At 36.0% G+C, this 12,683-nt stretch overlaps 1 protein-coding gene across 1 annotated transcript in view; it reads right to left on the bottom strand.

Moving 5' to 3' along the window:
- Positions 1-12,683, bottom strand: part of LOC148950768 (E3 ubiquitin-protein ligase NRDP1-like) — a 47,005-nt gene that overhangs the window by 22,682 nt on the left and 11,640 nt on the right. Inside the window, exon 3 of the mRNA XM_089090005.1 lies at positions 4,216-4,552. Within this exon, the coding sequence (XP_088946131.1) occupies positions 4,216-4,552 (337 nt within the window). The remainder of the gene's footprint in view (positions 1-4,215; positions 4,553-12,683) is intronic.

Here is a 12,683-nt window from a genome sequence, read left to right as displayed (position 1 = left end):
TGCCCTGGGGGCATATAAGGTTTTTATAGAACATGTTGTCGTAGAAACTTCAAAAAGGGCCCATTCGATTGGAAATTGAAATGGCTAGTGCCTATTTAATAGTCGAAAGTGATTGGAAGGCAACTAACAGCCCTTCCACGCCCACTCTTTCCCCAAACATATCCAGTCACAATTTGAGATACTCGCTTTTTCCACGCAGTTTAAAGTTCAGGAAATTATACCTTTGAGCAGGACACTCTCCCCCCAAAGTCTTCAGGGCGAGGGTTATAAGTTACACCCTGGGGGCATATAAGCTTTTATTGAAATCTTTGTCGTAGAAACTTGAAAAGGCGATCTTTCTATTGGAAATTCAAAGGGCTAGTGCCCTTTTTAACAGTCGAAAGTGATTTGAGGGCAACTAACCCCCCTCTCATGCCCACCTTTTCCCCAAACAGATCCAATCAAAATTTTTAGATAGCCATTTTGTTCAAGATAGTTTCTAAAGCAACAGTTATCTTGGAATTGTTTTCTTCCGGCTAATTTTGATTTCCTATCGCCCCGTTTTGTATTGACTGACCTTACTGATCACACACGCACTCCGTGTTTTCTCTTTTCCTCACTAGTATATGATTTTGTTTTATAGTTCTTTTTTAGACCATACAAAAGCAACTTTCCTTCTCACTTTTTTTCTAAATCAGCGTGTCTTTCTAATCAGGAATTACATATTTTGTCCAATTTGAAGGAAAAAGAAGGACTTGGTCGTGAAAGGGTTAAAGAAGTATTTGTTGCAAAGATGGACAAGCAAAAAAAAAAAAAAAAAAAAAAAAAAAAAAAAAAAAAAAAAAAAAAAAAAAACTGAGACCAGTGTAAATTAAATCTGCAAAATGTTGTATATAGCCTATGACTAAGAGTAAGAATAATGGGGAGGAGGTGACCCAGAGGCAGTTAAACTGGAAGTGAATCCTTTGTATTTCCAGTTGTTTTCAATGTTTTGTCTAATAGATAAAATTTGCTAGAATGTAATGAAACAAGAATCTCGCAATTTCTGGTTTAGTAGAGGGAACAACCGCACCGTTATCAAACAAAATCTATGTTGGGATTGCAATAAAGTTGATTTACATTCAGTACAAGAAGAAGAGCAATAAATTATAAGCGAATAACGAAATTTCGTAAATATATTTCACATATGTATGCAAGGACTGATAAAGTTCGTAGGAGTGTACAATGGGCTACGGGGAACAGAAGGGTTTTCGAAAAAAAAGGAAAAAAAAAGGAAAAAAAAAGAAAATATAAGAAATTTGTTGTTAAAGATTTTGGAGAATACTCAAATTTCAAATTCATTTACTTCAAAAACAAGACATAGCTCTCGTGGGCAAAGCCCAAATATGATGTCTCTTTTTCATAATTAGCAAAATAATGTATCATAAAGCTTTGTCTGGGTTACTAAACTAAAGGATAAAAACACTTACGATTGACAGTTAACTTGTCAGTTAATATATTATCAGGATAGAATGAGCTAAACAATAAAAAAACTACAAATCACTATAATATTTCACAAAGCTTGGCACAAACTTTTACTGTACCGCATGGTGTTACAGTGGACTGGGGTCAGTTTCGGAACCTACTCAGCCACTTCGCTGGGGGGACGAGATCCTACAGGGACAAAAGGTTGGGGAAGGAATAATCGGTAGATGGGATGTTGAAGGAGGGAGGAGCCAAATCTTTGGCATAATTTTTCTCGGCGGGAAGAAAGGGATTCAAGTTCACATTCTTTGAGGTAAAAGGAGTAAGGTAGAGGGGAACCACCATAAATTATTTGCAGTGATCTCTTCTGAACTCGTTCTATTTTATCAGTTTCATCCTGGGTAAGGGCAAACTGCCAAACCGGATAAGCATATTCAACTAAGGGGCGGATGAAAGTGCAAAATATTAGTTTCAGCTTGTCCTTAGGAACTCAAAATTTTTCAATGTTTTTAGCATTTGGATTGCGCCGTTAGCTTTTTTTTACAATTGTCTGTGTATTCTCCTGCCATGAGAGGTCAGAAGAAATCACTACACAAAGTAAAGTTATTTTATGACTTATTAGCTCGGAAGCGATAGGAGGTTCCAAAGACGGTTGAGTATTCTGAAGAAAAGAAAATTTCGTGACCAAACATTTGTCTTTATTCACGACCATGTTTAGTTCAGCCGCCTTTGAGGTAACTTGGTCGATGAAACCAGCAGCATTGCTCTTCGATCCTTACATACGATTTCCGTTAAGGACAAGTCGTCAACGTATTTCCATCTGTCCTCCAGCTGAGCAGCAATTTAATTTATCATGAGGAGGAAGCCCAGCGGCCCGATCACAGTTCCTTGTGGAATTCCACAAAAAACTGGCAGAGAAGTGGAAAATTGGTCTTTATGCTTCACAGTTTGCTCTCTATTTGTTAAGAAGCTCTTGATGATTTTAATAATAAAGCTGGGTATATTTTTTCCCACCATTTTTTCTAAAAGGATTTTGTGATCAACAAGGTCAAATACTTTTCTGAAATCAATTGCAATTAAATTTATCCATTTTCCAGGTTCATCCAGGTGTTTTAAAATAAAATCAATTTTTGTTACCAAATTGCTTTCGATCAGTTACTTTTAAAATATATTTTTTCAGCCATGCGGCAACAAAGCTTTCGTACATTCTGCTAAAAACTGACGTAACTGTGATCGGCCGGACACCAGAGAAATCCTTAGCTGCTCCTGTCTTTGGAATGGGAGTAATAAACCCTTTCTTCCATTTCTTTGGAAAATATCCTGTTTTTGTTATATTATTGAAAATTATCTGAAGGGGAAATGATAATTCTTTAGCAAATGCTTCAATGAGAGCAACTGGAATGTCAAAAGGGGCAACGGAAGTTCTTTTTAACGAAGAGAGTTTACGAATTATAATTACCGATGAAATGTAAGCAGTCAAATTATCATCTGAAGGAGTAGTTAAATTTACTGGAGGATCCTCAGGTGGAAGAGGGGGGTAAGACTGCACAATTGAAGCAAAATAGGCATTTAAATCATTCGCAGTTTTCCCTAGAGGCTCCTCCTTCATGAAGTCAACTGATTGAGAACTTTTGCCAGTCAGACTTTTTACTTTACTGAAAAACTGCGACGGCTTGGACTCCAAAAGATGGTCAACTTCATTTTCATACTAATTTGCTTGTGCCTTTTTGATTTTCCGTTTTATTTGGTTTGCCAACTGTTTTGCTTGGTTCACTTGACCTTTTCGTATTAGGTGCAATTTATGTATATCAGTTGCTTTATTTTTAAATTTAAGTATGGTTTATCACTAGAACAGAATTTAGTCTTACGTTCGGGAAAGCACTCGAGAAATTTTGAATTTACCTTATTATGGAATTCTTCTATTTGAGAATCATTTAAAAAGTGTCATTTTACCAACTTCGTCAAGGGGGACCTTACTGTTGAATCCACTCAAGGTCCTTGCTCACTGGGACTGCAAGATCCCAAAAATAGAGTCCATCAGAGTGGCTGACCAAATAGCTTCATCAGATTTTTGTTTTCATTATACTGGCAATAACTTTTGTACTTTTACTCTGACCTTAGCACACTGTAACTTGCAATCACAAATAAACAATCCAGACGTCTTACGTTTTTCAAAAATATCAAACAGAAAAATTTTGCTTTCAGCAAAATATCCCTAATTGAAATCAAAACTAAACTTGTCTTACATCATTGGATGTGGAACAATATGCCCCAAAAAGAGATATTTTTCATTTTAAATAATAGTGCACGTTAAAATAAGTAAATAAAATAGTAAAATTAACAGTTTAAGGGTAACTTTACTTTTTCATTTGGACAAATGTTAGCTCTTCTCCCATTTTAGAATTTGTTGCTTTTAGCCAGTAATATTGAATGAACTTGTTCTTCCTATGCATTTTGTAGTTGCAATTTCTCAAAATAACTATGGAAAATATTACTCTTCAAAAGGTTTCCAGTTTCATGGGAACAAACAAAATTAATTAAGTATCCAGTGGTAAACAGTAACAATGAACTCAATTCAGGGGAACAAGGAAATATTTTCAAAACCTCTAATATTTTGATAAATAACTTTTTATTATAACCATTTGAAAAAGCCTTTTTTTTTCGTTTTTCGGAAAAAATAAAATTGCCCCCCCCCCCTATATTTTTAAAAAACATATTTTGCCTCCCCTCCTAATTTCTACGAATTTACACCACTGAGCAATAGAGAATCACCTGATTTACTGCCTGACTTTGTTCAGCTGTTGGTAAAGGTGGTGAATCTGAACTTGTTGGCTGCTTCTCTCGGATTCCTTTTTTTAATGCATCAATTTCTGCTTTAAATAAGTCCAATTCTGACTGCATTTTGGACATTTTTTTTTCCATTTGAAATTTCAAACATTTCAAATTATGCTTTTGCAGTTCCTCAGAGGGTATAAAAAATCCACATCCTGATTGGCAAGTAACAAGTCTTTTGGGGTCGAAATAACATTGTAGAAGATGTGCATCAAGTCTTTCCAAAGTTAAAATGGCAGGACATCCATGTGTCTGGTTGCTACAGCTCAAGGTTAATCTACATGAAAAGAAATATCTGTTGAAAATTTAAATGATATTACACAGGATAACCAAGTTCAACTAGCTTAAAGCAATACTAACATTTTCTAACTTTGAAAGCCATCTATAACTGTTATGATAATCGTAAAATCCTCTCTTGATGTTCTGGCTTTGCATGCCCTATAGTATTGAACAAATTTGTGAGAAAAAACATTTATTTCTACTTATATTTATCCTTAAGTGTCATCTAAAGTGGATTTCCTTAGTGTGTGACTTTGCTTACCTGGACTTTGAAGCTGGTGATATTTATTTTCTTTTTCCATGGGGATTTGCCTTTGTGTTTAAATCTAGTTTAAACAAACAAAACACAGCTTTCTTCTTCTATTTCAGCAGGCGGGGCTTTTCAGTCGAGACTATTCAGCCCTTTTGCATGTGCTTCACTTTGTGAGCTGAATAGAACTACTGAATTGGCTGCTTCTTATTTTTTTAATCTGCTCAGATTTCTTATTTGTAAATCTTTTGACTTTAGGAGTTGAAATCTCAAGATAAACAATGAGTTCTATGCTCCGTGTGCAGGTATAGTCAGCTAGACTCTTAGCTAATAGTGAGATTTTGTGCTGTTTGAAGCACTTTAACAGTTTAAAATGCAGGGTATACAGTGCAGAGGTCAACATATTACATTCAAATAGGCAATGGTCAATTGTTTAATTTTTTATATTACAATGCCTGCAAATGGGGGAGGAGGGAACTGAGCCACTTGAATTAGGGAACTGATATGAAAACGCCTGAAATTTAGCCCATTTGAGCCAAACCGAATTCTATGATAAATCTTATTGAACAGTACCTCTGATAGTCTTCAGCGGTAAATATCAAACAGTTCGTGGTAACGAACTGTAAGTAAGGAGTGACCTGGCTCAATGGTAAACGAAACTCTAAAAAACGGAATTTTGATACCAATAGATACATCAAAAGAATCAGGTTTTAATGCTGATTTCAAATATTTAAGTTTCATCAAGTTTAATCTTACTAATCAAAAGTTACGCGCCTGAGAAAATTTGGCTGATTTTCAAAAAAAGGGGGAAAGACCCCCTAAAAGTTATAGAACCTTAATGAAAATCAGACCATCATATTCAGCGATAAGAGAACCCTACTGTAGAGGTTTCAAGCACCTATCTACAAAAATGTCGAATTTTGCATTTTTTGCCAGAAGAAAGATCACGGATGCGTGTTTATTTGTTTTTTTTTTCTTTTTCCCATGGGTGATCGTATCGACCCAATGGTCTTAGAATATCGCGGGAGGGCTCATTGGAACGGAAATTAAAAGTTCTAGTGCCCTTTTTAAGTGACCAAAAAAATGGAGGGCAACTAGGCCCCCTCCCACACTCATTTTTTTCTCAAAGTCACCCGATCAAAATTTTGAGATAGCCATAGTGTTCAGCAAGGTGGAAAATATGATAACTATGTCTTTTAGGATGACTTAATCCACCGAAGTCTCCAGGGGGAGGGCTGAAAGTTATGAACTTTACCCAATGTTAACACATAGTATTGGTTATTGGGAAGTACACAGACGTTCTCAGGGGGGATTTTTTCTGGTAGGTGGAGGGGGGTGCGGGTCGGGGGTTATACGGGTGGATCTTTCCACGAAGGAAGTTTTAATTGGGGAAGGGACATTTATCTGAAGGGGGCGCCGGATTTCCCATCATTATTAAAGAAAAAGATCAGAAATTAAATAAAAAAAAGTTTTTCAACTGAAAGTAAGGAGCAACATCAAAACTTAAAACGAACAGAAAATATTACGTATATGATTGGGTTTAGACCCCGGCGCCGCGCCGATGAGGGAAGACCGGTGGCGGCGGGGCCAAAAACAGCACGCCGCGCCGCGCTGCCGGTAAGATGTCGGCGGCGCGCTACCGGTATGAGGTTGGCGGTGTGCCACCTGTACGTTCAATATAAACTGTAAACATTAATATGGTCAACATTCTTTTTCAAATCACAGCTTAACTTGACACCAGATTCGAGCCTATTCATGAGTTCAAAACTTTACACGTCGCTGGCTGGAAACTGTTCTTCTTCGCTATTCATCATTCTTAACATAAATAATTTTCAAAATTAGTAGTTTTTTTCATCGAGCATTACTGCATATACAACTTCAAATACCGTATCACAAAATTCGTCAGTTATCTGGGTAATAACTTTGAACTTAGAAGCTTAATTTTTTCATAATACCCTTTGCCTATATCTGTTTTGTCACCTTTAAAACAGTTGAAATGAGCGACTTTGATATTAATTGTTTTGTTTTTTTTTGCTCTTTTGGGTTCTTAAAAAGACTTCTTGTATTAAAAACTGGTTTTTAAGTACAATTTAAAAAAAATGAATTTTAAAGTTTTTTGGCTTCTTTATAGAATATATGTCATGTAGGCTAAGATGGAACTGCTGCTTTTTTACAATTTTCGAGTATTGTTTTGTATATTTTTCGTTCTTTACTTTTGGGAATTCATTCCAAGTTTAACATTGATAAACACCTAATATCAGTCTAATTGTAAACTACATCTTAAATCAACAAATTCAACAAATTTGAAAATACATGATGAACTCTTCACATGAGAACACTTCAATTACAATGAAACAAAAAACACTTAATGGTTTATTTGGTATGAAGAAAAATTAAATTCCAGCTATTTTCTGATAAAAAATTAAAAGCTCATCTGTTCTGAATCTAATAAAATGAAATAATATGCAGACTGAAATATCTATATCAAGATATTGGTATTTTCTTACTAGTCCGTCACTCTCAATCCTAGTAAAATATTTGGATACTTAGTATCAATTATTGAGGTTGAGCTTTGATTTCCAAACGCTCACAAAAATTACAAATTTAAAAAAGTCGCAAAGTCACCTGTGGTCAAAATACTCAAAGACTCCTCTTAGATTCCCACCCAGGCTCAAAGCTTCTGCTATGGCCATTTCCATGGAAATCTTGAAAGAGTTTCTTTTTAAAATAGCTTTCAAGCGTAGTTAGGGGTATTTAGCCTGTTTTGCTTTTCTTCAAAGCTTTGAAAAAAGTGTTAAAATATTCCAAATTTTACATTTGTTATATTTGTGCATATTTTTGGTAATCGTTTGTGGGGTGATCGAATTTTTTAAACCACTGTGGATACGTAAGAACGTTACAACATCTAGTATCCTGATGTCATAAGACTGTCAAAGACTCCTCCTTGAACCTCCCAAATTGAAAACTTTTATTATGACCTGACCTTTTCATGTAACTTGGGCACTGGACCAAGGGCGCTATTGTCACTCGTTCGCAACGTTAGGTGGAGATGTCAGTATTGTTTTCTTCACAACAATTTGTTTTAGTGTGAATCTGCCTGGTACTTATGAATGAATGTTTTCAGATTAAACCCGTTTCATCAATAAGAAAAAAAAAAAACGGGTTGGACGCATATGTCCCTTTCCCTTTGGACGATAAAACCATGCAAGTGCTGTATCGAGTATAGCTCACGAAAATCTTTTGTCAACTTTGTCAACTAATTTTTGTCAACTTTTCAACTTTTTGGAATCCCTGCTTTAAATAAAAAAAAAATCAAGTTAATATCAATTATAGATTATAACACCCTCGGCCCACCCCCCTATGGATACCATCTTGATAGGACACCGTCTCTGCTTTAAGTAAAAAAAAAAAAATTAACTTATTGTCGCCCCTGCTTTCGAAAAAAAAATCGAGGTATTATCATTTAAATATGATAGCTCACTACCCCCCCCCCTCTGGATACCACCTTGATAAAATGCACAAACACGCAAAATAACGTTAAACAGCTTAGTATTCCTTGAAAAAAATTGAGGGTATGAGTAAAGGGGTACAAAGACAACAACAAAAATGTCGAAATTATTCAGATATACCTCAAATTATTGGAAAACTGAGTCATATATTAGCCGTGGCATTCAATAATATCCAGAGAATCTAATTAAAAGGGAGCACACACAAAAGCAAAATTAGGCCAGTAGCCTATGAGAAATCGCAAAATATCCAAGACAATGAACAAGTCTTAATGGGGGGCCCTGGGTCTATCAAAATATTTCAATGGTTTCCCAGGGAATTTGATATCATTTTCTTCTGTCTCCACTTTAAATGAAAAAAATAATTATCCTTTTGGCATCCCTGCTTTCAATAAAAAAATAAGGTATTATCACTTAAAAATGATAGCCCCCTATCCTTCCCCATATAGGCAATAATTTACAATTTATTTCTGAGTCATATTTTTGGGGTAGCTTCCGAACCATTGAGTATTAAACATTCAGGCGTTCAACAATTGAGTATCAAACATTAAGAAAATCTTATCTAAAAACAGCAAAAAAAAAAAAAAAACCCTGCAAACTAACAATTCAGCTGTAGAAACAATCTGTCGGCTGTCAATTTCAAAATCCAACTGAAGGCTGAAGCTGTATAGTCGTGAATTCATTCTATAATTCTATTCAGCTCGAAAGTAAAATTCTCGACTTCGAACGATCTAGGAAACTCCAATAGGGAAACGAAGTTCAAAACGATTGAAACTCATTTTATAAATACGTTACTGTTTTTTGTCAACATACGAAGAGCTGATTACATAGCAATATTTGCAATTGCATAATGCATCTGTCTGGTTTTTATGCGAAGTAACAAAAGAGACGAAGATTAATGAACAAGAGAGTAGTGAAGAATTATGGTATGCAAAGTAATATTTGGCAGGGAAGGTCACTGGTGATAAATCGCTAGGGGTGGCACCGTGATTGCGTGATTTTCGAGGATTCGTGGAACCAAATTTTTTTTCAGGGTGACGCATAGGTTTTCGGGCAAATATTCGAAAATTCGGGGATATTGCAAGCCCTGCTTGATTTCTAATCAGGAAAATTGAAATACTAAACCACACGAGAAGGAAAAGCTCCGACTTTGCGGTTGACGCAATAAAGAATTGCCGCAAAATTAATTTAAAGTCGACCGAACGCCACCACTTCTGTCGGCGGCGGCGCACCTTTGGCGCGCCGACGGCGTTACAACACTTCGGCGGCGTTCGACCGGGCCTCTTGTTGGCGGCGTTCGGCCGATCCGCCGGGATCTAATTGGGTTCACCCCCTAGTCAATACCTCGCTCTTTAAGCCAAAGATTTTTTAGTACTTTCATAAGAGCTATTTATTCTAATTAACGGCCTTTGTTATTAAGGGTCATTTTTAAAGAATTGGAACAAAATTCGAACATTAGCTTAAAGAGCAGGGTATTGACTAGGGGGCGAACCCCCTAATATACGTATTAAAAATATGAATATAGAAGTTCGTTACGGAAGTTAATTTGTAAGTTACGTATATTTATTACTAATGAAAACGTTTATAATTAGAATTAAAGAACTTTCGAGATAGCTATTTAGCCAAAAATAGTAAAATTAATATGCAAATTTCTTTTGAACTATTCATGTATGGTTAGCCAATATCAAAACCTGTATTAATTCAAAAACGTTCAAAAATTAAATAAAAAGTTTTTTAATTGAAAGTAAGGAACGACGTTAAAACTTAAAACGAACAGAAATTATTCCGTATATGAAAGGGGCTGTCCCCTCCTCAACGCCTTGCTCTTTCCGCTAAAGTTCGACTTACACACAACTCTAATTTATTTAAGCAATAAAAAACTTTAGCTTAAAGAACGAAGCGTTGAGGAGGGGACAGCCCCTTTTATATACGGAATAATTTCTGTTCGTTTTAAGTTTTAACGTCGTTCCTTACTTTCAGTTAAAAAAAACTTGTATTTTTTTATTTATCTCTAATTGGGATTGGCCTCCCACTTGGCTGGTCAATATTTATAGCATTTTTTGCAACATCATCCGCCTGATGGTTACCAGTTATACCTGAGTGGCTTGGAACATACTGTAAGGTAAGTTCTTATGCCTCTTGAAGCAAGATTATCAATATGTCAATATCCATCTTATACTGAGGAGCTGAAGACAGCAACTCTAGACTTGACAAAGAGTCAGAAAACACTATAATATTTTGTAAATTAGCAATCAAAGGTTTATTATTCATAAGGTGCTCTAATAACACGATTATGGCATTTAACTCTGCAGACATTAGAGACAAATTATCACATTAGACAAATAAGAAGCAGCTCAATAAAAGAAAGAGATGCTGGAAAAAATAAAACGCAACTGAGAGTCCAGACCAGTACAAGAAGTTCAAAAAAGCAAGAGATTAGTTGAGAAATCTAACCAGGAAACTTTATCAGAACCACGAAGCCACAGTAGCTAGAGAATGCAAGCATAGCCCAAAGAAATTTTGGCAGTATGTCATGTAAAAGTCTTGGTAGGCGATCAATATCTAAATTTCCTGCTTCAGGAGCTGAAGTAACAGATGTCAAAGAAATTGCAGATGAACTGAACCGCCAGTTTTTGTCTGTTTTTAGTAGCACATCAGATAAAGACCTATCCAATGTTGACCCTACATAAATCCACCATCCAATGGAGCCCAATAAAATGGATAGTTCAAATATCTTCAGACGACTCAAATGAATAGATATCTAAAATTCACTAGGATCAGAAATGTTACATCAACGTCTTCTAAAAGAAGTTGCTTAAGACATTCCTAAGCTTTTCTCCCAATTATTCAAATTCTCCATATGTACAAAGGAAGTCCCAGCAGATTGGAAAACAGCATTTGTCACCCCTTTGTTCAAAAAGGGAAATAAAGTCAGTGTAGAAAACTAACATCCCATAAGCATAACCTCTACTGTTGTTAAAATCCTGGAAACAATGGTAAGTGACTCCGTCATAAAACATCTTAAACTTAATGGGATACTATCGCCCAGCCAACATGGTTTTCAACCAGGAAAGTCTGTAGAAACAAATTTGCTGGAGACTTATGCTGTTATTGATCATGGCTTACCTGTGGATGTCTTGTTGCAGGACTTTGCAACAGCATTTGATAAAGTTCCACATCCACACTTAAACAAAGAAATTATGTAAAGTGGAATTAATGGAGACATTGTTGGCTAGATCTCAGCTTTTCTTACAGACAGAACACAGAGAGTGAGGCTTTTTAGTGATTAAGGGGAATCAATCCTCTCTGAGAGATGTGGAGTCACCAATGGTGTCCTGCAGGGTAGTGTCTTAGGACCTACCCTATTCAATATCTATATAAATAATATTTTTCAATTAACCAAAAATAATCTAACTCTCTATGCTGACAACTCAAAGGTGTTTGCTGTAGTCAATAATGAGTCACTACAGGCAGATCTTACCCATATTCAAAAATGGGAAACAGCAAGGTACATGAGTTTCAATACAGAGAAGAGCAGTGAGATAGATTTTGACAAGTCCAGCCCAGGGTTCTAAGACACTTTAATCAATCCAATTATGTACAACACTCAAGAAGAGCAGTATGGATGAAGAAAAAAACTTTAGAATCGCTGTTGGCAACCATTATAAATTCCATTTAAACTACAAGAAGCCTGTGTCTCATGCAATCTCTGTTCTAGCACTCTTAAAAAAAAACTATATCCAGTAGGTCTCCCCATGTTTTTGTGAGGTTGTACAAGGCCCTTATCAGAGAAGTGCTTGATTTTGGAATGTGCATAGCATTACCAGGATACAGGGGTGATCTACAGCTTCTGGAAGGAGTGCAAAGGAGAGCTACAAAGGCAGTACCTAAGATGAGAGACAAGCCTTATGATGAACGTTTAAAAGAGCTTAAATTATCTACACTGGTTTACCAACAACGAAAAGCTAATATGCTTATGACACATAAGCTTACTTCACAAGAAAACTCCCCAATTAATTTGCCAATTTCCCAAAATATTGCCACTGACAGGAGGGGGCATTCAAAGAAGCTGTTCAAACCATCTGTTAAAACTCGACACCGACAACAGTTTTTCTCCTGCCGTGTAGTAAACCACTGGAATAGTCTCTCAAATACAACAGTCTGAGCACCCAATGATGAAGTGTTTAAGAAATCTTTTGATGTTGAATGGAATGGTGTTCCCTGGAAGTACCAGTGGGATGCATTTGATCTTTAATCATTCACATCATCAAGTACAGAGCAATTAACAGATCATGATGGATCTTAATTTGCTCTAAAGTGCAAATTAAGGTAAGATAATCTGTAAAGAGTGAACTACTTTCCATAGTAGCCAA

This window comes from Artemia sp. Qi Xiang Cuo, chromosome 6, assembly GCF_049724085.1.
Source record: "Artemia sp. Qi Xiang Cuo chromosome 6, ASM4972408v1, whole genome shotgun sequence".
NCBI lineage: Eukaryota > Metazoa > Arthropoda > Branchiopoda > Anostraca > Artemiidae > Artemia > Artemia sp. Qi Xiang Cuo.
Note: the sequence above shows the minus strand (reverse complement) of the source record. Positions and strands in the feature narration are given on the sequence as shown.